The sequence below is a fragment of the Patagioenas fasciata genome, chromosome 12 (genome assembly GCF_037038585.1).
Source record: "Patagioenas fasciata isolate bPatFas1 chromosome 12, bPatFas1.hap1, whole genome shotgun sequence".
Classification (NCBI taxonomy): domain Eukaryota; kingdom Metazoa; phylum Chordata; class Aves; order Columbiformes; family Columbidae; genus Patagioenas; species Patagioenas fasciata.
In genome coordinates, this window is record NC_092531.1 from 13,108,298 (window position 1) to 13,134,160 (window position 25,863).

A 25,863-nucleotide genomic window follows, 5' to 3' on the forward strand; every position below is an offset into this window, starting at 1 on the left:
AGCAGGGCTGCAGTCACTGTGTACGTGCTCAGGCCGAGCTCCGCTCCAGCTCCCGGGCTCGGTGCGCAGAGCAGCTGGTGCCCCGGGACACAGCCCCACGCTGGCACCGCGTCCTGAGCCTGCTCTGCAGACACCTCTCTGCTCATTACGCTGCAATCTACACCCTGATCCCATCCTCCCGTGCCAAGGGGAACCATTCTGTATTCCAGAAGGAAATCTTCTCTAATTCAATTTAAAGTAGCTGAATTAATTTGAAATTTAATTACATTGAACTAATTAAACACACAAGTCAAAGATACATGGTATCCAATACCAGTCTCATCAGATCAATACAGTAGCAGTGTATTACTTCTGACTCTTTATTTGGGTGGAAAAGGCAATCTCAGACTTTTTTTTTTTCCCTTTGGGCTCTTGTTGTTCTGTGTGTGCCCTAAATGCTTTTCACAGGTGGAGAAAATATGTAGAAGTTACCTTCCTGTTCTCCTGTCTCAAGGCAGAATTGTTTGTGTTCCAAGACAGATTTACTCTGCTCCCTACAGCTGACCTAAATTCCTTGTTAATCACACATCAGTTTAGAATCGTATTTGCTGCATCAGAATGTATCTTATTAGAATGGCTTCTCTTTTTTGAATATTGGCACATTAGTTGAAAGAATGCTATTGTGCTCCAGGCTGTACTAAAGTTTAACTACCGTAGCAGACATCTCTGTCCAGCTTGGGGATGTTTGGCTGCAAAACCCACTTGAATTATTTGTCATTACCAGGTCAGCCCAAAAGAACAAAAGCAGTGATGACCCGAGTCACGCAGGCAGCACAGAGCCCCATGTCGGAGCACCCCGAGCGCTGGCGATTTGGCACCAGGTCTGGGCAGCCCAGCACAGCTGTGGGACAGGTCTGGGGACATAGGGACATGGACACAGCTCACCTCGGCTACCCAGGACACGGGGACACAGCTCACCTTGGGTGCCGGGGATACGGGGACACAGGGACACAGCTCACCTTGGCCACCAGGGTACATGCAGCGAAAGGCTCGGCCCAGCTCCTCTGCCTGGACCCTTCCTGTGGGCGTCAGCTCTCCACCCCACTTGAGCACCAGCAGAAGGGACGGTGAAGGCTCCCGGCGAGCGTCTAGGAGACAAACAGGAACACAGAACCTCAGACCTCGGAGCTGAGCTGGCAGGGGCACAGCAGGGGAGGAGGAAGAGGTGGTCACCAGCAACTTGCAGACCACTCTTGACACAAGCCTGACCCAAAGTCCCCAGGAAGCAAACCAGCAGGTACGAAATTAAGTCACTACTTTTTGAAGGTACAGGCTGAGTTCATTGAACTGGAAGCATAAGCCCTGTGGCACCACCTGGGGTGTACTGGTGCATGACATCATGCATCACTCCAACCCTTCACATGACGTGAGCAAAGACAAGACAAGGGTCACTAATTCTGCTTGCACCTCCAGAGCCTGGACAGGCAGGACAGCTCTTGAACACCAGGCTTGGAGACCATGATAGCAACACCAGGTTTCTTTACCTTCATCTTCACTTGCAGTTTTTGGATGTCCATGAGGCAGATAGGTCAGTTGAACCTTACGGTTAATGCCAGAAAAATGTCCATACCTGTCACAAGGAGAGAGAGAAAAACATTTAAACAAATCAACTCCACCACCTTTTGCCCCGAGGTCCTCAAGCAGCACACAGTAAAAATGCAGCACAGGGAAGAGACTCCCTACAGCAACACCAATTGCAAAGGAACACAAACATTTTTGCCACCTACCTGTGACCTGGCACACACACTCAAAAAAAGCCAAACTTCCCCAAATGAAAATCAAAGATCCATTTACTTCCCTCTTCTTCAGCTGACAGCACTGTGTGCTCTCATACCCCGCCGGGGCTTTAATCAGCCTTACTTAATTCCTATCTACATCTTTAACAAGTGAATTAATGAGATCATAGGAAAAAAACCCCAAACCACATGCCAGCCACTCTGAGGATAAGGATATCTCTAATGAGCAGGGGAAGGGATCACAGCAAAAATTCATCTTCTGTGCTCCACAGACATGGCTCGAGCACAGACACCGTCTGCATATGTGTCAATGCCACAGAGAGCTGCAGTTCTGAGAGAAATCCTTATTTTATTTCTAAGATGTCAACATCACCATGTTTTTTATTTTGGCTGCACAAAACCTAAGAGGACATAAACATCTATTCATGTTTTCCAGGCTCCCTTTTGTTAAACTTTTGGCACCAGGACCACCTGATTTAAAACAAGGTTTGTTCCAAATTTATCAAAATGCTTCATATCAGTATGGTCTCTACAGGACTTTGGTTCCTGACCTGCAGCAAAGGAAGCTCAGTTTTGTGTCAAGTTGTTTAGGCAAAACCCAGACATGCTTGGAACAAGAATCAGCAGTGGTTTGGGTGCCAAGGAAGACAATGTGAAGAGCATGGCAGCTTTGGTGTAGAGCTGCTGACAGCGGACAGAGGAGACCGACGTCTGGGCACCAGTTGGTCAGGACACCAGTGGCACAGCTTTGTTCTATGTTGCATGCTGACCCACTGCTGAGACAAACCCACACTGCCCTAAAATATGAACCCTTACATCTCCAAGACGCTCTTCAGCTGCTCCAGTTTGGATTTCCTCTCCTCAATCTCGCAGTCGCTGTGGGTTCCCAGCTCCACCACAAGCTGCCGCGCAATGTCCAGCACCTCCTGTTGGGGAGCAGAGGCCTCACACACCCGCAGACCCCTCAGACCCAGCACTGCGCTGCTGTGAGGCCTCCAGACGGCTTCACTCAGCACCAGCTCTGCTTGGACACTTGCCAGAGACACATCATTTCATGAGACGCAGCTCAGGCAAGACGAACTGTCCCTCCAAAGTTTGCTCCATCCCCACCCGGCGCTGCAGCCCCGTCAGGAAGCGAGCAGGTGCCTCTGACCGCGCTGTCCCCAGCCCAGACCCATCTGTTCCCAGAGCCAACCCCAGCAGACGGGCAGGGCAGCAGGTCACCCCAGCCCACAGCCCAGCATCACCCAGCAACTGTTTCCATTCCGCTCTTGTATCGTCACCCAGCCGAGTGCGTACAGGGTGGGCAATGAGAAGGGAGCATTTGCACAATGGACTGTTTCCCTTTTGAGGGCTTCCACCCTCCCAAGCCATTGTGTCATGTGGGATCCGTATTACCTGCGTGTCCCACACAGCAACACCAGAGGACACCCCTCACCTGTAGCTGCTCTGGTTTTTTCAGCTTCAACTTCCCTGTCTTGTAGCCATCGTATTTCTCAAACAGTTCAAAGAACCTGAACAGGCAACAAAGAATGCTGATCCATTTTTGGCAGTTTCAGTGCTGAAAGGACTCTCATCCCCACACACATGTTCACACCTTGTTTTTCAGGGAGAACTAGCCAGCCCACTGCCTCCTTCCTGACCTTCAGAAATTTTGAAAAACCTCAAGTATTTCCAGCCACAGGTGTGAGAAGGAAGCAGCCACTAGGTTCCCATTCAGTGGGCACTTCCCTTTGCAGCCCCTAGCAGACCTTCCCTCTTTCTTCCAGCCTTCACAGAGAAGGCATCAGGATCCTTACAGGGAAAGGGGGTTCCCTCAACTGGGCAGAAAGCATTTCCTTGAACAGAGCATGGCCTCCCATGCACACAGCCCTTCTGCTCCTCCTCCTGATTCAGAGAACGGGTCCTCCTCACCCCCAGCAGCTTCTCGCCTCGCCTCTTACCGGGGATGCTTCACTTCCATCTTCATCTTCTGCTTTGGGGTGCGATCTCCGTGCCGGATGACTGCAATAACACAACGAAGTTCCATCCTGCGGAAATACACGGTACACCTGACAAATGTGCCCCTACGCTCCAGAATTGCCACCAGAAAGTAGTTTCCCATTGTTCTTTCAGTTCCACCCTCTGACAGCTGCTTCCCTCATTAGTGGCAGAACTTCTCCCAGACTAAAGCAGGCACAAGTAGCAGCCTCCTGAACAGTGAGACAGCTACAGCGATGCCCTCATCTGTTTCCTGTGCTGATCAAGAATTTGAACCATGTGAGCGGTTTCTGTAATTCCTTCAATGACTGCTCGTCTACATTCATCAAACCTACAACTAATTTACCATCTATCACCCTTTCATGCGCATGGCTAAGCATTTCCACAGGCATTTCAGGGTTGCAACCAGCACAGCAGCTGGAGAACACCATGCTGCTGGGCAATGTCTGTCCCTTGGACAGGGTTTGCACCTTGTCCCTTACGAAGCCATCACCGGCATTCGTTTGAGAAGATGGCAGGTACTCACATGGTGCCTGAAGTTGTGGGGACAATGGGAATGTCTTCTGCCTCTGTTGGGATGGACCAGGGAATATGAAACTGAGGAGCCAATTCCCGCATGATTATATTTCTGGAAGAAAAGAAATTCCATTGCCTTGGTTCTCCACCTCCTCAGTGGTCCAGCTGAAAGTGCTGAAGAGGAGCCACAGAACTTCTCCTCATCTTCCCCACAGAGACATCTCTCTCACCCTGAGTTAGTCAGGGCAGCCCTAAGGGACACCAGCGTCCCTCCCATCACCAATACCGCAGCTGGGCTTAGCATGCAATGAGAAGTCCTGTAAGATACACGCAGCAGTAGACAAAGACAGCTAATGCCAGTGCAGACAGGAGCCCCAGGAGCTAAATATCATTAACCCATTCCTCCCAGAGCCGAGCTTTCACCTGCTGAACAAACGTCTCCATGTGAACCACCTGCAGCCTTCTCCAACATACCGAACAGGTCTCCACATTCGTTTTACTTTGCTACAAGTTACCTTACTGTCTGACAAAACTCGAATTTCACACACCCAAGGATTTTGGCACAGTCGTCGTAATACTTCATAGAGTTCTTCACAAAACTGAAGCCATTCACATCACAAACAAAAGAGTGGCCGTTTGCTCGCAGGAGGTCGAACCCACACACTGTTTGCTGCATGAGGAAGCAGAGGACACAGGACTCAGAGCCGCTGCGAGCAGCAGCACACCACCACACCAGTGTCACACCAGGGGGACACAGCTCCAGCTTTAACACTGACCCACATTCCAACCAGACATTCATGGAATGTCCTGCTTACATAAAGAGAAATCACAGACCTTAAAGGCTACACAGACTTTCCGGGCAACTAGTTTCTCCATGGCGGTCAGCATGACTGGGTAACGGATTTCTTTCCCTTCACTGTCCCGTTCAACCTTCCCATCCAAAGCAGGGGATTTGCGAGCCTCTGCATGGGCATAGTCTGGCCCAACAGTGTACACCTGGGAGGAGAAACAGGTACACCTGACGCAACCACTCAGACTAATTGCAGCTTCCAGAACATATTTCTACTGCAGACAGAGAGAGAAGAACATCAACGGTCTCACGCATTCCTCCTGTGATGACATGCAGAACACCCGTTCCCCCTCTGGGATCCAGCTGCACAGTCAGCACCTCACAGCTTAAACCAACACTCCAGAATCTCAGCAGGACTAAGCAGGACCATCCAACGTGCAGCTCTCCCAGGCTTCTCCTTACCTTCACATCAGTGCCATCCGTAGGCATGAACTCCTCATAAATGTACGAGCCTGTCTTCCTCACACTGCTCTCTGGGGAGTATACGCTACTCCGGCTGCCAATCTGCAAGCACAGAATGAACACCTCAGGCATGAGCACAGGGCTCCTTTTCCAAGATGGACAAACAAAAAGCACAAGTTTCATCCCATCTGTAGAGAATTAATGGAATGCATCTCAGAACCCTCAGCTATCACAGCACACTTATTCATGGAGGACAGAAGAGACTTCAAAATGCAGAGAGTTAGGTGTGTTCTTTACAGGCTTTAAAGACGAGAAAAGTCACTAGAAACCATTAGGTTGACTCCAAACATGACAAGGATACAGAATAAAAAGCAGCGGATAAAGACCTAGAAAGTAAGAAGCCTAGCTAATAAGCAAATGAAAATAAATGATGATCATCAGACCAATTTAACTTCTTTCTGGGACAGCTGACTGATCTTATGGACAGAGGATGATGTTGTTTTCATTTTTAGTAAGGCTTTGGATACAACCCAAGTGGCATGGCCGTATGCTAGCTAAGGAAACAATCATTTTAAGATTAATGGCAGATGCATAACTGAGCGGAAAAAAAGACATATCACAGCTATTAACTGTTTGCTGGAAAAGTGGGGGGAGTAAGGGCAGATTCCCTGTGGAATGTAGGAATAAATACTGTATTTATGACATTCGCAAGCTACATTAAGCGGAGAAAGGCCATCATGATGTTAGAGGACAAGAACATAAGTTTTAAAAAAAATCATCTTGATAAACTGATGAAGTGGTCTGGAAAAAACAGCAAGCACTTCAATAAGGGACACAGTTCTCCATGACTGCTTGACAGGACACAGGTCACAGGGAAGGCAAAGTCAGTGCTACCACTAAAATATGACCTTCTACAATTCCCTTGGAGATGGGGTTGAACTAAAAGTTCTAAGAAGGTCTATATTTTCCCAACACAAAACCTTCCTTTTCCTTTCACTCGCCCCAACACTCCCTCCTAAAGCCACATGGGTCTGGTGTTGGTTCTAACACCAACGTGGAATCCACCTCCTCACCTTCCGAAAGAGCCGCTGGCTGCCCCCGCCTGCTGACGTCGGGTAGTAAATATACACATTATGGTCTTCAGCACTGACTGGCTTCTCTACAAACGGCTTTGGGAAAATAGCTCCGTTTACCTCCACGTGGTCCTCTCCTTCCACCAAGTTGCACTCTGAAGACAAAGTACAGCAGCAGCGCGTTAAGAGAGGGTGGGACAGCCCCAGGGCAGAGCCGGAGCCCTTCAGCTTTGTCTGAAAAAAACCCCACCAGACTTGTGAATCAGGCCTCTTCAAGCTGATTATCAGTACCTGTTCTTTGCAGAGTATCTTACATAGGACAGTAGGTGAGAATGGCTTTCAGCAGAGCCTGCACACTGACCTTCTGGTCTGTCAGGGTCTCGATTGAGCACAGCATAGCGGGGCAAGTCTATCCCCTCTTCTTGGAGGATCCGATACACTTCACGCCTGCAGAGGACAGAAACACTGGGAATCAACAGCAGAGTCTAGAAGGACCTCAGTACATGCCAAGGGAATGGCTTCACTCCCACTGATGAAGAACAAGGTCAAATGAAAACAGAAGAGCCTCAAGACAGCCATTTGCACCAGAAAACAAAACATGCGAAGTCTCAACGGATTTACCCCCAAACCTATTGCCCTCCATATTTTGGAGAAACAATCTCTAAAGGCACTGCTCAGGTCCCCTTCCTTGCCACCTCGTTCATTTCCTTGTGGCCAGGAAGAAGTTTGCACAGCATGCTGAGGAATCTGACAAAGGAAGAGGGAAGGTGCTTCAGTGGGGTCACAGACACCTACCTGTCCTGGATATAATACTGCATATCAAGGTCATTAATCAGAAAAGGCTTGCACAGCTTGGCATAAGCAACTGCTTTATCCAGGGGAAATCCTGAAATACAGGAGGAAGAATGAGTGGCAGCTCCTTGTCCAGATCTCAGGTGGGCTAAGGCCCGCACAGACGTTTTACCTTTGGAGTGGAACGATATGAGGCAGTCACAAGCAGGCCAGTTCTCCACTGGTTCATTCAGAATAACATCTTCCCCCATAATCACCACTGTGATGTACTCAAACTTGCACAGACGCTCCAGAATCTGTGTCATGGGCTTTGACTTGGACTTTTTGGTCATAGCACAGATTCCAACCACAATCTGCCGTTCAGGTGGCTGAGAGAAGACAGAGATCAGTTTAGTACAGAGTCTACTACTTTACTGAATTTAAAGTATAACAGTGTAGAAATGCAGCAATGCAGAACAAACACAGGATTTTCTTCCAACCTTACACACTCACAGCTCTTGCTAACTCAAACGCACACATGGTTCCAGCTCCCAACAGAGTCCACTGAAGGTCACCACTAAGGAGCAGCCCAAAACAACCACTTTTTTGCTAGGTAGCATGTACCTCCTCCTACTACTGGGCACTAATGCAAAGGTCAGAAATAAATATCTAGCACCTGAACAAGCAGCAGGGACTGAGATCCCACATCATGTTCTCTGGCCCGTAACTCATCCAGACAGTTGGTGAACTTAGGCAAGTTCAGAGAAGAGCCACAAATGTTTTATAGTAAAAACATCCAGGAGCTCAGTCTGTTTGTCTTATCTGAGAGAAAATGAAGGGGAGATTACAACCACAAGTAGCTATGAGTAGAAGAGAAACAGTACCAAGTGCTCTTCCACGTATCTGACAGAGGTACCACAAGATCCAGTGTAATGGAGTTGAGTAAGTCAAGACAGAAGGTTTGCATTCAAAAAGCATTGGTAACCACAGCAGAAGAACATGCTAAGGCCTGTGGTGTACTTTTTGTCACCATCTAGAAACCCCGGACTGCATGTCTTCCCAATAGACTAATTCTGGCCCGAGCAAGACTAAACATAGTGAGACCATCTGAAATACCACATGCAGGACTGTGGGTTACCAGGACAAACAGTTGTGCCTTCAACTGTAAGCTGAGACTTTAGAACTTACTGCACTGGCTTGCAAAGCCAAGATTCCACAGCACAAACAACATCTGAGAAGTAAAAGGGTTTCTAAATCCTTCCCCACATCTGATAAATCGCTCCTCACTGAGCAGCAAGGTCACCACACTGGGTGGGTTTGACAGGAGCTTGTGCGGGCTCCGAGGTCAACAACCCCCTTGTGATGGAGAGCCAGGGTACAGAGGTAACGGAAACAACCACCACGCTGGCACCGGGTGCGTACAGTCCCAGCAACCAGCACAGCCAGCAATGTCCCTGCAGCAGAGTCCCATGTGCAGAACAGCAGATGTAACATTCCATATGACACTGAACCCGGGCCAAAAGCAGTCAGGAGGTGGAGATCATTCTCCTTTCTGTGTCCTGTTCCTGGAGGTTACAGAAAACAGTAAGTGCTTCCTTTCTGCAGACACACCTTTGCCCTTTTCACAATTCCTAGAGTTTTCCTCAAAAAAAAATGGTTTACAAGAGTGTCAGGGTTAAGTTGCTAGGACAAAGAAATCCACTATTGTACCTGAAAAAGACCTGTGAGTGAAAAAGCCGGGATTTACTGCAGCATGAGGCAGCAAGTACGGCAGCATGGCAATGCAATACACCCTGTCAGAAATGGCAATGCCGCTGTGCCACACAGCCTGCTGCCACATCCCTTGGTGTCCCACAGCCCGTGGCAGTGACCACGCACGCCCTGGCTGAGACCCAGGAATTCTGCACAGATGCTCCAACCCAGCACACCGGACCTCCTTACCGACTCCTCCTCTTCGTCATCTTCAAAGAAATCGGTTTCGTCTGTCTTCATGTTTGATCCCAGAAAGTCTGTCTCATCATCCCTGGAACCGACAACAAACCTGGGAGTGGAGTTCTCTCCCTCACTGGAGGTCGTCAGGGACGACATTGCAGCTCCGGTGGCCGACCATCCCGCTCTGGAATCACAGCGTGCAAAAGGGACAGAGAAGGTCAGGCACAGAGCGATCCAGGGCCAGCTGCGCTGTGGGAAGCGGTGACGGTGGGGAGGGCAGTGACTGATCAGCTACGAGCAAGCCCAGGGACCAGCTGCCCAGCACCAAAGGAGAGAGCAGGGAGGGACCCTGGGGCTGGGAGGGGATCTGCATTCAGATGGCAGCTCCATTGGGCCATTAACCCCTCTGCACTGACTGGGAAAGGGACAGTGTCACCGACAGTGCTGGCAACGTATAAACCTTACAGCGATGCATGCTCCAAGCCGCTGTCTAAATCACGGGAGGGAACTGTGGACGCTCTTGCAGGTTCGTGCACCCAAAGGCATCGACTGGGACACCAGAAGGTAGGCTGAGACTTAAGGCAGTGATGGTGACTTTCCAACTGCCAATTTTCATCCTTTCAGCTCAAGAAGACCTAAAGTAACAGAGAGAGCAGTTTGAGAGGTGCATGAATTTGCAGGGAGGAAGGAAAAGGAAGAAGTGACAACGCTGGCACAGAAAAGTGACACAGAGGAAGCGTCAGCAACAGTTTGTGTTGCAAGTCAGGGCTTCTGGATTTGCAAACTGGCTCTGATTCACTCCGTGACCATGGAAGCCCATTATCGGGATACAAGCTGTGCTTTATAACACCAGGAAAGGAGCATGTCCTGCACCGCCACCTGCAATAGCAGTACTGTCTGCTGCACAGTGACGGAGTTTGAATTCACAGTACGGTGACCTGCACACCCCAAGGACACAGCTGTTCACCTCTGACCAAAGCTGCACAGACATTCATGTCACGCGGTTGCCCTTTACCGTGTTTTCCCCAACTATAAAGTGGTGAAAAGGATTCCTCCCATATAAGTGTGTGCAACCTTGAGAAGAGGATGTTGTGAACACCTCATGTTATTAAGCACTTCTTAAAAACAGATGAGACACTCTCTGGTGCTGTTCCTCCTGCTCTCACATAATTTCCAGCATTGCCCAGACTGGGTTTCCCCTTGCTGGAGCGTGCTTTCCCTTGGGACCAGCACACTGCAGAAGCCTGTGCTGCAATAAATGGTCCTCTGGTACCTCTTCTCCACAGAGCAGAGGACACACACCCAAATGCCATTGATCTGCTGCCAACATGGTCTCATGGTGAGAACCCCCAGCAGGAACAACGCAGGGAGGCTGCCTGAATCCATTTGAGTAGGGTGGGAATGGGCAAAAGAAACAAACACACAGAGCAATCCAGCTGCGTGCAAGATCCCCTTGGATCTCCAGGCAGAGGGGCTGTGAGCATGGCTGGAGAGGACAGGAGATGTAACAGGTCAGTGCTCAGAGCAGCTACAGCAGACGCGCGCACTGGACAAGGTCCCTCAGCCGCACTCCCAGGCACTGGTTCCACAGCAAACCCTTCGGTTATCTCGCTGGATCTACCGGAGGAGCCGGCAGCAACCCGACAGAAACCAGAGAGCTGACACAGCAAGCCCGACTCCGCACTGACCGCAGCGACGGTGCCCCAGCCCAGCGCACACCCCACACACCCAAGTGCCCATCAGCCAGAGCTAACACTGAACTCACCACCAGTGCTCGACCCCGCCGGTAAACCAGGCTACACAGGCATTGACTGTGTGCTCCACACAGCCCTACTTCCACCCAAAGACAGGAGCAGGATTCCTGACATGCTCAGGAACCGTTTTCATTCCTGTGCTCTGCTGCCTCAGCACAGTTGCACAGGACAAGATTTCAGCAAGTACACATGCAGCTCAATAGCAGATGATTTAATGAAGTAAATCATGCAAGAAGAGGAGGAGGGCTGTTTTCTCCAATCCCTGTGTCTCTCCTCCCTCCTGGAAAAAACAGACCAAGCAGCAGGAAAACCTTTGCCCTAAGAACTAAGAAAGCACCAAGTTCTCTGTGTTCCTGCTCCTACCCCAGAAAAAAAGCCTCTGCCTGGCTCTGTAGCTGTTTCTAGAGGCCACGACACGCCATACTCCAACCAGGTGAAAACCCAGAGCCCACTGAGGCTGACAGCCACCTTTGCATCGGGCATCTCCTTGGTGTTAGCAGGGGAAGCCTCACAATCTCGTGTTGTTTCTGGTGTGGAGAAAGGAAGGGGGTATAACTAAGTTTGTCTTTAAAGTAGATCCTATATCTGACTAGATTTATACCAAGAAAGACTACAGATTCTTGATTAAACAGAACTTTTAGCTACAGGCATAACTAAGGCATCTAAAATTCAGACAGATCATTGCTCCTAAAGGGCAACAGGCAAGCGGAGCTCCGTTCTGCTATCAGAGGTTGATAAAAACAAGGTTTTCCCAACACGCCTGAATTGGCTCTCGTGATGGGCTATCCAAGAGTTTATGTGCCAGAAACAGAACCAGCAAGGTTCCTGTACAGCGCCCAGCCCACACAGCACGCTCCGGCACTTCTGCTCTTCAAACCTGGAGCTACAAGAGGCGCCGTCAGTATATGATGTTCTGCATCATCCTCACTGCTTCCCAAGCCAACTGCTCCCAGAGCTCACACCTGCAGAACAGTCCTCACCTGCTGAGTGCTACAAGTCTCACCTTTCACTAACCACAGCAAGAAAATGAAGTGCTGGGTTAATGCTGCTGGCTGTATTGTCCAAGAGAGACAAAAGCATTAATAGGGCTCTGGCACACACAGAGAACAGGTCAAGATGGTTCTGGCTTCGAGTACAACTGTTCAGGCTTGCTGGTCCCATCGCAGGTCCAGGAGGACACACACGCCAGCTGCTACAGCCAAAGGCATTCCCGCTCCCTCTTACAGCTGTGAGCTGCCACACCATCATACCAAAGGTTACCACGATCACCTAAGGGCAACCAGAACCTACTGACACAAAACCTGGAACTGGGATGCAGACCTTGCCTCGAAGTGTCCTGTGACTAATTCAGCTCCCCAGACTGCCCTGTATTAGCGATAAAAAACGAGATAGCGAGTTGTTTTCTGGTTTCCCAGCACATCATGCTGGTGCTGCTCAGATAAGAATGTTCACCAAGTAAAGAGACGTATTCTTTGTGCTCCACTTCTGAGGTATCAAAAATTTAAGAAGGTACAATCAGGTCTTGTGTTAACTTTGCACTCAGTGCGGCACTAACCACTAAAAGAGGGGCCTTGGGTGTTGTTTTTTTGTTTCATTTTGTTTTTTAAACATGATGTGAAAGTGCGGTCCCTGCAGTGGAGGGCTGCAGGACAGGGGCTGCAGGAACCACACGAGGCAGCAGCACAGGCAGAGGAGGCAGCTCCAGGCGTGAGGCAGGTCTGAGCGCCCAGGAGTGTTGGGCAGGGAGCACAAGGCACGGAGAGCAGGGCACAGGCCACAGGGCACATGGTACGCAGATACTGCAGGGACGAGTCACCTGAGCCTGTGCACCTGGTGGAAGCCGGGCCAAGGATCTGCAGGACTGCAATCTTTAAGAATACACATGGTATTTTAAAACATTAATGCTGGCAATGTCTTGCTGAACTACCTGAAACTGCTATGGGCACTAAAAACAAATAAAAAAACCCCAACCCTGAAAGTTTAGGCCTTGATCAATGAGGTAGATCAATGAGGTAACTTTGCCTAAAGAGTCATCCCCACTGTCACAAGGGCTCTTTGTGTTAAGGTTAATTATGTACTTACATACAAAAGGTGAAAGCTGTACTCTTATCATATAAAACACTTAATTGCTTCAAAAGAAAAACAACACCTACTGCAGAGTTAATAATTAAAAGCCACTGAACTCGGTGTGTCAAGGAAAGCTCTCCACGGTCTGTTTAGAGGTTTGTGTTCACAACCAGGAAGCTGAAGTCAAGCTCCTAAATATACAGTTCTGCCTGTCTGAGCGGCACTTTTGGTAACTCCAAATCTACCAACATCTTCAAACCCAAAGTACAGCAACAGTGGGAACATCTCATGTTTCCTGACCAGGAGTTCCTGCCAGGCAATGCCATTTGGAAATTCAGTAAAAACCTCCTGGCTTATCACATCTACATCTGAGCAAGTGTTATGTTGCTTACATAGCAACTATAGCAGCAAAATGCATTCCTGTTTAGAAGATCGTTTTTAATGAGATTTTTTAATGGGATTTACAAGATCGTTAAGTGCGAAACTTCAGAGCATCAGAATTTCTCCAAGAGCGCAACTATTAATAAAGGTTAATTAACGAACGCCCTGCTGCTTTTCCACCCTTCCCGCACGGCCGGGAGCCTCGCAGGCACAGACCCGCGACAGCGGGACACGGGGACCCCGGCTCTTCCCGCGGGGCAGCTCCCGGGGCCCGGCCGGGCAGAGCGGCGCAGGCAGCCGAGCCCCGGCGAGCCGGGCTGCACCGACACGGCCCGGCCAGCCCGCTCCCCGCCAGGTCCCACCGAGGCCGGGGCTCCGGGCCCGCTCCGCCGGAGCAGGGCCGGGATAAGGCCCCGCCCGCCGCCCCCACGGGCAGATCCCGCCGCAACGCCCAGCCCGGCCCGGCCCGCCGTGCCCCCCCGAGTGGCAGCCGCCGCGCTCGGGGCCGAGGGGTCAGCCGTGCCGGGAGCACGGGCGACCTGGGCCGGAGAGACGCGGGCGGGTGGCGGGCGGGCTGGGCCGACCCGCACCAGGGGCCGCCACTGCCGCCTACCCGGCGCTTCCCGACAGTCGCCGACGAGCCGGGGTGCTCAGCCCCCGGTTTGCTTCCCTCGCACGGCCCAGGGCCGGCCGCCCGCCCGCCCCCCATTCAGACCCGCGCACCGGGGCGCCCCGGCACCCCCCGGCGGCAGCAGGGGGCGCCACGCCGGGCGCCGCCATTTCCCTCCGCTCACCTGCGGCCTCCGAGCGCATCCTGCGCTGGCGGCGCTGCCGCCGGCCAATCACGACCTGCTGACGGCCGCAGCCAGCCAATCCACGGAGAGAGGGCGGGGCGGCCGGGACACGAGAGGGCGCGTGGTGGCCCATGGCGGCCCCTAGCGGCGGCGGGGGGCGCTGCGCGACCGGGCGTGCCGTGCACACGTGGGGCGCTGGCTCAGCACCGGGCACAGGCAGCGCCGGCGGGTCCCGCGTTACCACAGCAACCGCGCCGCGCGGGCCGCTCCGCCGGCCAGGAGGCGCGACGGTGCCGGGCGGCCACTCCCGGTGCGCCGGAGAAGCTGGGCAGCGCACCTCGGGCAGCGCCTGCCGCCGCTTCTGTCCCGCGAGGTCTGCGGCGGCGGAGCGCGGTGTGCTCCCTGTCCCCTCTGATGCGGCCCTGCCGGTGCTGCGGACACGGGGTGCGCGGCCCGACCGCCCTGTGCTGCCATGAGGGGGCAGCGGAGGGAGCGCCCGGTGCCGCGCAACGACGGGACGGCCGGTGCCCGCCGCCCGCGCCAGGCCGGGCCGCGGAGAACCGGCTGCCATCTCCGCGACCTATCCCGGGCCGCATCGCATGCTCGGCTCCCGGTCGTCTAGGAGCTGCGTCCACCGCTCCCGGGGCCCGCACCCTGTCACTCCCGGCTACAGGTGCCGGACTTTGGCCCGGCCGCACCCTCGGCCGCGGGCTGCGCCGTGCGGTGCCGTGCCCGTCCGCACCGGCCGTGGGGCAGGGTCCCTGGGCGGGGCCGGGAGTGCGGGGCCGATGGTCCGGGGCCCGGGGCCCGGTGCGTGGCCAGGCCCGGGCACCACCGCCCCTCGGCGCTGTCCGGCGCGCGGTGCTGAAGGCGGTGGCGGCCCCGGTGCGTGGGGCGGGGCGGGACGGGGCGGGGCGGCCGAGCAGGTGGCGGTGCCGCTGCGGCCCCTCGTGTCCCGCCAGCTCCCCGCCCCCCGCGCACCCTGCCGCTGTTCCCATTCCCGTCCCGTTCCCATTCCCATCACGTCCGCCTTTCGGCGCCGCCGCGCTCCTGCCGCCGCTCCGCGATGGCCAGCACCTTCGCCCGCGCCTTCCCCGGCCGCCGCTCCGCCGGCCTCTTGGCCATGGTGGGCGCCGGTTCCCTCGCCGCCGGCTTCCTGCTCGCCCGGGACACGGTCAGCGCGGGCGACCGGCAACGGCGGCTCTACCCGCCCAGGTATCGGGCGCGGGCGGCGGGGGCGCACATGCGGGGGGCAGCGGGCGGCGGCCGGTCCTCGCGGCACCGGGGAAGGCGCGGGGCTGCCCCCAGCTCCGGCCGGGGCGGGGGTCCCGGGGCTGCTCATGAGTCTGGCGGGGCGGATGGCGCTCGTCCGCGGCCGGGGGCGACCAGGACGCCCGATAGGTGAGCCCGCGCCGACCCCGCGGCTCCGGGGGGCGGTGGGGACCGGCGGCGCGGCGACGGGGGCTTGGCCGTGAGGGACGGAGACGCCGGGCCCCGCCGTCCCCACGCCCAAGGGCACCGGCGCCGCCGCGGCGGGGCCTCCGCGCCCTGCCCAGCTTCACCGCCCGCCTTGGCCGCTGGGCGCGGACCCGCGGGGCCCGACTCGCCGGGGCTGGGCTGGGTCCTCCCGCCCGACCGGGCTGCTCCGGGACCGCGCGGGCTGCGGGACCCCCAGGGCGCATCGCCGTGGCCGGGGCTGGGCGCCAGCGACGCTCTGGTGTGGGAGCCCCGGAGCTGCCGGCGGCTCCGGGCGGTCGCCGGACACCCGGACGAGCTGCTGCACCGGTAGCCGCGGGATAGGCGGGAGCTGGAGGGGGAAAAGTCCTTGTCAGCAGAGCAGGGGTCTGCGGGGACTCTCTGGGGTTGGCGAGGAGGATGGGGCTGGGAGCTGGCAGGTACACGGGCCACTGCGGTGAGACAGCACTGCAGGGACAGCCAGCATGGGTACGGAGGTATCCCGGGCTCGGCCCTATTGTCAGAGGCTTGGTGGGAACAGGACGGAGCACAAGCATCCGTTTTCTGCTGGCGAAACACCCAGGAGCTCAGTCCTCAAGGGCCAGAGTTTCTGTGGCAGCCCCCGGGGGGCTGGCAGCAGCTCCTGGCCCTGCCCCATCTGGCCGTACCAGCCTTCCACAAGCTAGCTGTCTGGACAAGGACTTCTGTATTTGAAATAAAAGGTTTCCTGGCAGGTCCTCACTCTTCCATCTTGGGTAGTTTTTTACAGGACAACTGGAGGGGCCTGCAGGTGCTGAGCAGGCAGCCCCCAGCTTGCAGGCAAATCTTGTAAGAAGATGAGTGCTGAGATGTGCAGTCAGGACTCCTGGGAGATGGGCATGGGGCCGAGCTGGGCCAGGCGGGTGCATGCACGGCTGTGGCCTGGCTTAGGAGTGCTTTTGGGGTAACACTGGCTCTGCTAGAGCTGCTGGCCCCATTTACACAACCCATGCCTGATCCCTTAAGCCAGATAAGTGCCAGAGCTGCAGAGCAGTGCTAAGGTTCAAGCTCCAACAGAGAAGTTCTCATGTCACTCCTCCTTCAAAGTGCTCTTTGCCAAGGGCTGTACCGGGGAGCCTGGCTTGCCCCCAGGAGCACCAGGCGCTTCACTGCCACGGGCAGAGGCATCACCACTGCTTCTCGCCGCCGCTTCTCACCACCACTTCTACCCGCTGCTCATCGCAGCAATGAGGATGCAGAGGCTCTGAGGCTATGAGAAGTGGCAGTAGGTCCTGCCCGGTGCCTGCGCTGCATAGCTCTGAGGAGCTTGCAGAGCCAAGGCACAGAATGGGGGCTGGAGGCAGGAGCCACCTGTGCCTCATAGGGACCGGCCAGGAAAGGGAGAGGGCTGGGAGGGGACAGGAACATGGCGGCCACTGGCCGGTCCTTGCGCCTGGTGCTGGCACCGGCTGCTGGGCCTGGCACAGCTCGGAGGCAGGTCTGGAAAGTGAGCAACGGGTTTTCCGCTCCATCCTGGTTCCAACAGAGACTGCGCACAGCAAAGGAGCGGAATGGGGAAGGGGGCAGCACGTTGCTGCTCCAAACACACGGCTGCTGTGATCACTGCACCAAACGGCGTGCAGAGAGCGGTGCGGCGCTGCATTGCAGGCTGAGCGCCTGCAGAAAGCTGTCTGCCAGTGCTGGGGCTCAGACCTCCTGTGTTGGGACACAGAGACGAGAGGATGCAAACGGGGTGAATTCAAAGAATGATGAAGGCTGGATGTTATTGTTTATTTACCTCCCAAGAGGGTTGTACTTTCAAGCTTTCCGAACAACTGCAGGGCCGCAGACATCAGGTCTTCACTGAGTGAGGATGGTGAGGGAGAAACAGTGGGAGCTGTAAGAGCTGCTGGTCAGTGTGGGAAAGGCCAGCACGCTGTGTCCTGCTGCTGCACGGGCACCGGGGCCTGGGGAGAACTGGCCTGTCCCCACTAAACCAGAACACACAAGCGTCCCCTTGTGCACACAAAAGAAAGGCTGTGTCCTTGTTGTAGCCACAACAGGGCAGGGCAAAGCTGACTGTGCTGCTGTGGCTGGGGAGAAGCATCAGGTCAGAATGTTGATGCTGAAAATAAGGACAGGGCTGGAGGCACAGGCAGGCACTATCCATGGGAAGGAGGGGGCCGAGGTGAGTCTGGAGGAGGGGATTAAATCAGGGTAAGGGTTGTGGCTGAGAAGCTCTAAAATGAGCTTCCTGGGATGGTCTGTTTGGCTGGCAACAGTTTTGTGAGGGTGCTGACACTTGAAAAGAGCCTGGACAGAGCCCTGGGGCTGAGCCACAGCATCCCGGTCTGCACGGGCAAGTCAGCCCACCCGGGTATTTTGCTCCTCCAATCTTTAAGTTAAATAATGAGAGATGTCAGCAGCAGCCTTGAGGGATCTGAGCAGCACTGCGTGCAGTGCTGCAGCGTAAACGGCCTCGCTGGGGGCAGGGACTCCCCCCGAGGAGCCGTGAGCAGGGACACGCCCACTGCCGGTGGTGTCCTGCACCGGGAACAGCACCCCGTTTGAATAGTCACGCTGGGGCTCCCACCAAAGCATCTCCGCACAAAGCCCGAGGCCCCTCCTCCCTGCGTAAACAAGCCGCTCGCTCTGCCTCCTGCAGCAACTGCCAGCACCCACACCAGCCGCCGCCACCGCGCCGGGACCAGCCGCTCGCCCCACGCGTCCCCACGTGTCCCCACACCTCTTGAGGGGCCACGTGCAGTGGGGGCTGCCATCATCGTGGGCACCCGCAGAGCCAGTGATACCAGGAAAGGCACAGGAGGCTGCTGGATTAGTGGTGAAGAGCCACAGGGAGATTCAGGGAGCTGCTGCTCCAGGAGACGCTGCCCAGGCAGTAGATGGACTGATAATAGCTGCTGGCACCTGGCAGGTCTCAGGGTGAAGCAGCTCCTTGCACAAGGGCAGGAGGTGGTTGCTGCAGGCAGCTGCACCCTGAGGGTGCAGGCAAGACAGCATGGGCAGGATGGCAGCGCCGAGTCCCGCTCCTGGCAGATGTCCACCTTCTGCTGGAGACACTTGCAGACTTTGTGGCCAGGAGCCGGGGAGAGCCCACCCTGTTGCTAGGCCACATGGCACTGGGAACAAAGGATAGTGCTGAAAGAGTCAGAATTCAAAAACCAACTTTGAGGACAAAAACCAAGGGGCCAAGGCAGCCCCACTAAGGCCAAGTGCAGTGTTGCCTCAATGCCTGTGACAGAGGACACCTGAACACCCAGGGGGTGTGGGGTGAGCGCAGTCCCCGCTGCCCCAGCCCCCTGGTGCCAGCCCTGTGACACAGCAGGGACAGCCCATGTCCCCACAGCTCTGGCTCTGCAGGCACCGCTGCAAGCACAGCACTGAGCGCTCAGCACCTTCACCCTGTGCTGCCGTCAGGTCCTGGCACCATCCAGCCTGACTCGGGTGCTCTGGACAGGCTGAGGGACTCCCCAGAGCTACTGAGTGTGATTCGGGCTGTTCTGGAGAGGGCGAGTTCAGACCAGGGGCTACATCAGCCCTGCAGCAGGCACAGACCCCGCAGGCAGGGGCCGGGGTTTCTCAGGGTTTTGGACTCTTGAACACCTCAGTGAAGGTACAGACTGATTGTAGCAGGCAGCATGATTAAACCTACAGTATCTTCTGCTTCCTGAAGTAAGCTGGCTTCCCTCAGCAGCCTTTGCTGGCTCTCTGGAGGCGTTCCCTGGCACTGGTGGGCAGCAGAGCAGGCTGTGGTCCTGGTGTGCCAGGCAGCACGAGCTGTCCTGGAGACCAGGGAGGAACTTGTCCAAATCACCATTCTCATCAGCAAATGCTTTTTACCAGAGTGTCCGTCCCTGGGGAGATGGGTCAGTAGCCAGCTGATGGCAGGGACAGGAGCAGTGGGGGAGGCTGGGGCAGTCTGCGTCCCATGTACAAGGACTCAGGCTCTGAACTGGAGCATCTCAACACAGTGCAGATGTGTGTAGGCTGGGGGAGCAGCCCTCTTCCTGCGCGACCTGGAATGAGTCCCATCCGGGAGCAAACGCCTGGTCCAGGCTGCTGCCCTGTGCCGAGCAGACAATGTGAGCCCTGCCTCCCTTTCTACAAAGTGCAGGAAGCCAGAAGCAGTAGCCAAGCCGTAGGCGAAGGGCCAACGCACATTCCTTGGCCTGCAGACGCAGGGGAGGTGGCGGCAGCGACAGCAGCTCTGCATTGCAGCACGGGGCCGGTGCTGGCAGCCAGACCCGGCCCTGCGCAGAGGCTGGGCCAGGAGCAGGACCTGGGCACTGGGACAGTGCCAGGATGCGCTGCTGGGAACAGTGTCCGGCTGTGGCTGCCACCGACCCGGACTGCACGAGCTCCAGCTCCTCATTACCAACATGGACACAGGTGTCCCCAGGGCTGTGGGACCCCTTGGGACACCAGCCAGGTCTCCTGGGCTAACAAGAGCCAGTCCTGTCCCGCTCAGGCAAGCTGAGGCACCAGCTCCCAGCAGAGGGTTTGGCCAAGGAGAGTGCTGTCAGGTCCTGCCCTGCCAATCCCCCTGCAAGCGCAGAACAAGCACAAAGCCCATCTAAAGTGGGAATGAGGTCAGCAGACGGCCTCCCACTAAGCTGATTAGAGGAAGGCATCCTCCTAATACAATAAACTGCACCAGAGCAGTGCGGTTCCCACCAGTTGCAGATCGGGGTCAACCGATCTCCTGCCCCCCAGCATCTGGGGGTTGGGGTGCCCAGTGGGGTCCTGGGGACAGTCATTGTATGCTGTGTGTCCCCACTCGCTGCACAGGCTGAAGGAACAGCGGGAGCAGCACTCCAGTTTGGGCTGGCCTGGGGAAGCCCCTGGGAGAGTGGGAGTGAGTTCACCCAGCCTGGCTGCCCTGGCAGCGCAGAGCACAGGCTGCACGTGCCTCCCTGCGGGGCTGACGTGGCCACCACCACTCACCCAGCAAGTGCTCCCAGTCCAGGGCCCTGGTACGTGGCTGATAAGTAGCCGCACCCTAACGGCTGGTTCAGATTTGCTCATGGAATCCTGTCCTTGTGGCAATGTCAGCCCTCGGCCTGGGCCGCTCCCCGCCCTCGCTGTGCCATGCTAGTGACTGCATCCCGCTCCCACTGCCCTTTGCTGGAGTGGACAAGCAAAGCAGCTTGACCTCCATCCCCAGAGCTCCCCTGCCTACACCTGCCTGAGGGTCTCTGTGTGGTAAGGGCATGAGTGCTGGGGTCCCCGGGCCCCAAGGGACCCATCAGTCTCTCCTCCTGCAGCGCTGAGTATCCTGACCTGCGGAAGCACAACAACTGCATGGCCAGCAGCCTGACACCAGCCATCTATGCCCGGCTCTGTGAGAAAACAACCCCAAACGGCTGGACCTTGGACCAGTGCATCCAGACAGGTGTTGACAACCCCGGCCACCCCTTCATCAAGACTGTGGGCATGGTGGCTGGCGATGAAGAAAGTTATGAGGTGAGTGTGGCCTCAGCCCTCTCCTGCTCTGGTCTCTCCAGGCACCTGCAGCAGCCAGAGCTGCCCCGGTCCCCGCGGCATGTCCCACAGCCTTGGAGGTCACTGACACCTTCTCCACCAAGCCCTTGGCCAGCCCCAGCACGTCCCTGTGGGACACAGGGCTCCCTGGGAGCAGCTGTTTCCAGAGCCCTGCAACCCGCTCCTCCTGGCCCTGGAGCCCTGCTCACCTGGGCAGCGCTGGCCGCAGGGATTGCCCTTGCACTGCAGGACACACCATGGCCCCGCTCACCCACTGGACACACCTGTGCCGGCAGAAGGACTGCGCTGAGCTCCTGGCGGGGCTGCGCGGTGCTGGCTCTGCAGTGCTGCACACTGTGCTGCTCACTTCCAGGTGTTTGCTGACCTGTTTGATCCCGTGATTCAGGACCGGCACAACGGGTACAACCCCCGCACCATGAAGCACACCACAGACCTGGATGCCACCAAGGTGTGTGGGCCGGGCAGCGGTGCCACACATGGCGTCCTTCCCTGGGCCTCAGGGACAGGGCCCTACCAGTGCCACCCTGTAAGTGTCCCATGGCTTGTGTCTGTTGCAGATAAAGTCTGGCCACTTTGATGAGCGCTATGTGCTCTCGTCCCGTGTCCGGACCGGGCGCAGCATCCGCGGGCTGAGCCTGCCACCAGCCTGCACCCGCGCTGAGCGGCGGGAGGTGGAGAAGGTGACTGTGGAGGCACTGAACGGCCTCACTGGGGACCTGGCGGGACGGTACTACCGCCTCAGCGAGATGACGGAGAGGGAGCAGCAGCAACTCATTGACGTGAGTCGGTGCAGCCCATGGAGCCAGACCCCTTCCCCAGCAGTCCCTCTCCAGATGGCGAGGTGCTCCTGTCCCAGCCCCACTGTCCCGTGGGAGCAGGACCCCTCCCCAGCAAGGCCACCCCGCCATGCAGAGGGTGCTTGTGATGCTGCCCAGCCCTCCCAAGCCGGGAGAGGATGGAGCTCGCTGAACGCAGCCCAAGCAGCTATCAGATCCCTCTGGCTCTTGCTTCATGTCCCTGCCCAAAGGAGACAGGCTGTGGCACACAACCGGTGCCCCACCAGCCCTGGCTGTGGGGTGGGCAGTGCACCAGCAGCCCTCTGCCTACTCCCAGGGGAGCAGGGACTCCTACCCACAGGTGGGGAAAGCTGGCAAGCTTACCCTGCCTGGAACAGCCGTGGTGCATCCCCTGTCCAGTAGCCTGGCACCAGTGAGACAGGTGTCCTGGCACTGGCCACGCAGCCCGAGTGAGCCCATGTGCTCTGCCTCCCTCCAGGACCACTTCCTCTTCGACAAGCCGGTGTCCCCACTCCTGACAGCAGCAGGAATGGCCCGGGACTGGCCTGACGCTCGAGGGATCTGGTGAGGATCTGCCCCAGCATCGGGTAGTCAGCAGGGCGGGAACGTGGGGGACACTGCTCCATCTAGCTGCTCCAGCACCGCCATCGCGGTCTCTGTGCCGGCCACAGTGCAGACCCCAGTGTGAGCACCACCAGTGCCAGCTCTGTGGTCATGCAGAGCTGAGCTCTTCCTCCTCCTGCCTGACCTGGGAGACCCTTGTGCGCTGCACTCAGCTGCCAGACACTCCATACACAAGCCACAGCAGCCTCCTAAGAAGTGGGACATCAGAGCCAGCCCCTGCTGCCGACCCTTCCCACTGTCACCATCCTGCAGCACCTTGAACTCCAGGCTGCCAAAGCCCTGTAACTGCTTTCTGCTCTCCAGGCCATACCCAGCGCTCCTCCTGCTTTCTGCACACCCTACCTGCTCTCAACTAATCCTGCTACAATTGCGTCTTACTGCTCCCTCCCAGCATCTCTGCACAGCCATGCAGCATCCCACACAGCATCCCACACATCCGCGGAGTGACAGCCGGCACACACAGGTGCCCACACCGCCCTTGCTGCCACAGTGCTGTTAGAGCAGCCTTGTGGAAAACACCTCCCAGCACACCCAGTCTCCAGCTCCAGCCACCCCTAACACAGCGTTCCAACATGCACCCCACGCCTCAGCCTCCTCCTGCTCCCTGCGCAGTGCAGGAGCTGAGCTCCTGTCCCCAGGCTGGGCAGGGCTGCCACCACACTGACACTGGCACATGCTGCTCCTGCCTAGCAGCATTTCCCTGCACCCACACCACCAGAGCCAGCACCGGTGACCCACAGTGGCACGTGTGGATGAGCACTGGCCTGTCTCCAGTAGCATCTCCTGGCTTTCTGCCTCACTGCTGGGCTGTGCTCTGGCAACGCAGCCCCAGCTATGGGCACAGGGAGAGCAGCGGGGCCATGGGGCAGCGCTGGCACCATGGGCACAGGGCTGGCATGGGTGGCTGGGTGGGCACAGGGGCTCTGCTGGCCACCAGCGCAGCTGCAGACGGCCCTGTCCCTAGGCACAACAACGAGAAGACCTTCCTGATCTGGATCAACGAGGAGGACCACACGCGCATCATCTCCATGGAGAAGGGAGGCAACATGAAGCGCGTCTTCGAGCGGTTCTGTCGGGGCCTGAAGGAGGTGAGCAGCCCCAGGGGCCAGGCAGAGGGGCACACAGGGCACCAGGGCCTACACAGGGACAGGCTGTCTTGCCAGGGCTGGGCACACCAGGGCTGAGCGGCTCTTGTGCCTCCAAACCAGGTGGAGCGGCTGATCCAGGAGCGAGGCTGGGAGTTCATGTGGAATGAGCGGCTGGGCTACATCCTGACCTGCCCCTCCAATCTGGGCACTGGCCTGCGAGCGGGTGTCCACATCAAGCTGCCGCTGCTCAGCAAGGTATCACCGCGGCTGGTTCTGTGGGAGCCAGGGAACCCTGGCTGCTGGGCACTCAGCCCTGTGGGGGTGCAGGACTGCATGGGACCTGCTCTGGGCCTCCCTTGGGTTCCCCCAGGATGCGTATGGTCCAGCCTGCATCTGAAGGGGCTGGGAACCCAGATGTCACCCTGGGTCTGCTCAGGACAGGGTTCCCTGTGGAATTTTGAGCCCCCTGACAGGGTCCAGTGAACAGTGGAAGGCTGCCCAGGGACAGTCAGCTGCAGAACCCCGACTGCCTTGCTGGTGGCCCCTCTGAGCACTGACACCTTCTCTGGGCACCAGGACAGCCGCTTCCCTAAGATCCTGGAGAACCTTCGGCTACAGAAACGTGGGACAGGTGGTGTGGACACTGCGGCTACTGGCAGCGTTTTTGACATTTCCAACCTGGACCGGCTGGGGAAATCAGAGGTGGGTGCTGGGCAGAGCCACTTTTGGGGAGGGAGGTTCTGGAGAACATGTGTCTGGTGGATCCGTGGCACCAGAACAGCTCCAGGGCCGTGTGCTAGGGCAGTACATGTGGATTGAGGGTGGCAGTGCCAGCCCTTTGTGCAGTGGGGACAGCCAGGTGCCCCCATGTCAGGACGTGTGTGCTCCTGGTGCAGGTGGAGCTGGTGCAGCTGGTGATAGACGGTGTGAACTACCTGATTGACTGTGAGCGGCGGCTGGAGAGGGGTCAGGACATCCGCATCCCCGCCCCACTGCCACAGTTCCGGAACTGAGCTGGACCAAGACAGCACCAGCCCTACGGGACCCAGCTCCCCCTGTAGCTTTATTAATCTCTGTGCCCAGCATGTCGCTGCGCCCTGTTACCTGCAATGCACCAGGCCAGACCCCATAAACATTTGCTGTTGTAGCCATGGCTCGGTCTCCTCCTTACCCCAGCATCCGCCAATCTCCTCCATGCCCTGTGCCTCTGCTGAGACACACCCGCCTGGTGCTGGGTTTGCCGTGCCTGCCCTGAGCTGCCCCCTTATAGGGTTTCCCTGAGCCACTGCTGTTCCGGGGAAGGGACCTGGGGGGCCACTGGGGCTGCCCTGGTCTCGGGGGGGCACAAGGGACTGCATGTGGGTATGGAGCAGGGGCTGAGGGGCAGGAGCTGCTGGGATGGTCAAGGTCAGGTAGGGATAGGTGCTGGGGCCACATGTCACCGCAGGCAGGGAGTGGAGCTCATCACTTGTGCCCATCACAGGTTTATTGCTGGTGGGCTGCAGGGCCAGCCAGAGCGGAGCCCAGCCCTGGGTCTGCCCCAGCACCCGCTGCAGGGTGCCAGAGGGGAAGCACCCCAGCTGAAGAGGAGATGCCATGGAGACATCAGGCACCACGAACACAGAGACAGCTCAGGGAACTTGAGGCACTGGAGGGACAGAAGCCAACCCGGGGAGGGGACAGCATGGGGGACACCGGACAGCAGGGACATGAGATGTGTGGGCAGGGCATGGGAGGGCATCAGGGCCATGAGGAGCATAAGCAGGGACAGGGGCCATGCAGTGTTTGGGGGGAAAGTGCATGGTCTCACCTCAGACTCCTGGCCTGGCAGCTGTCACCAGCAGAGCCGCCAGCACCTCCTGTGGACTAGTACCCTCACCCAGGATGTCGGGGAGGTGACAGAGGCGTCCCAGCTCACTCTGCTCCTGGTCCCTCTGGCTCTGCAGCAGCTGCTCCACCATGTCTCTGTGCAGCAAGTGCCGGGGCAGCACCAGGACGTGGACACAGGGAGGCCAGGACAGATCCCACAGCAGACAGACCCAGGGGAGCAGCAGGGGTGGCACAGCCATGGGGACGGGACACTGGCCAGGACAGCACAGCCA

At 57.0% G+C, this 25,863-nt stretch overlaps 2 protein-coding genes across 12 annotated transcripts in view; one reads left to right on the forward strand and one right to left on the reverse strand.

Annotated features, from left to right (window-relative positions):
- The window catches only part of PPIP5K1 (diphosphoinositol pentakisphosphate kinase 1), a 44,780-nt gene extending 30,424 nt beyond the window's left edge, over nt 1-14,356 (reverse strand). For 4 of the 11 annotated variants that reach the window (XM_071813890.1, XM_071813888.1, XM_071813887.1 and 1 more), the window contains exons 1-16: nt 14,296-14,356; nt 9,765-9,934; nt 9,309-9,483; nt 7,561-7,756; nt 7,392-7,482; nt 6,958-7,043; nt 6,597-6,751; nt 5,524-5,625; nt 5,106-5,267; nt 4,787-4,941; nt 4,282-4,383; nt 3,719-3,805; nt 3,214-3,289; nt 2,592-2,701; nt 1,524-1,609; nt 999-1,127 (exon numbers count right to left, since the gene is read on the reverse strand). In XM_071813890.1, the coding sequence (XP_071669991.1) occupies nt 999-1,127; nt 1,524-1,609; nt 2,592-2,701; nt 3,214-3,289; nt 3,719-3,805; nt 4,282-4,383; nt 4,787-4,941; nt 5,106-5,267; nt 5,524-5,625; nt 6,597-6,751; nt 6,958-7,043; nt 7,392-7,482; nt 7,561-7,756; nt 9,309-9,455 (1,684 nt within the window). In that variant the 5' untranslated portion in view covers nt 9,456-9,483; nt 9,765-9,934; nt 14,296-14,356. Of the gene's footprint in view, nt 1-998; nt 1,128-1,523; nt 1,610-2,591; nt 2,702-3,213; nt 3,290-3,718; nt 3,806-4,281; nt 4,384-4,786; nt 4,942-5,105; nt 5,268-5,523; nt 5,626-6,596; nt 6,752-6,957; nt 7,044-7,391; nt 7,483-7,560; nt 7,757-8,555; nt 9,264-9,308; nt 9,484-9,759; nt 9,935-11,064; nt 11,260-14,295 lie in introns of those variants that run through there. The other 7 variants (XM_065847136.2, XM_065847135.2, XM_065847134.2 and 4 more) reach the window with 5 other exon arrangements.
- Nucleotides 14,357-15,196: 840 nt separating this feature from the next.
- Nucleotides 15,197-24,908, forward strand: CKMT1A (creatine kinase, mitochondrial 1A). The gene is made up of 9 exons (XM_065847428.2): nt 15,197-15,510; nt 21,015-21,213; nt 21,605-21,700; nt 21,810-22,031; nt 22,528-22,613; nt 23,638-23,761; nt 23,882-24,016; nt 24,338-24,463; nt 24,658-24,908. Exons 1-9 carry the CDS (start codon nt 15,362-15,364, stop codon nt 24,772-24,774), a joined length of 1,254 nt encoding a protein of 417 aa, XP_065703500.1. The 5' UTR covers nt 15,197-15,361; the 3' UTR covers nt 24,775-24,908.
- Nucleotides 24,909-25,863: the final 955 nt, after the last annotated feature.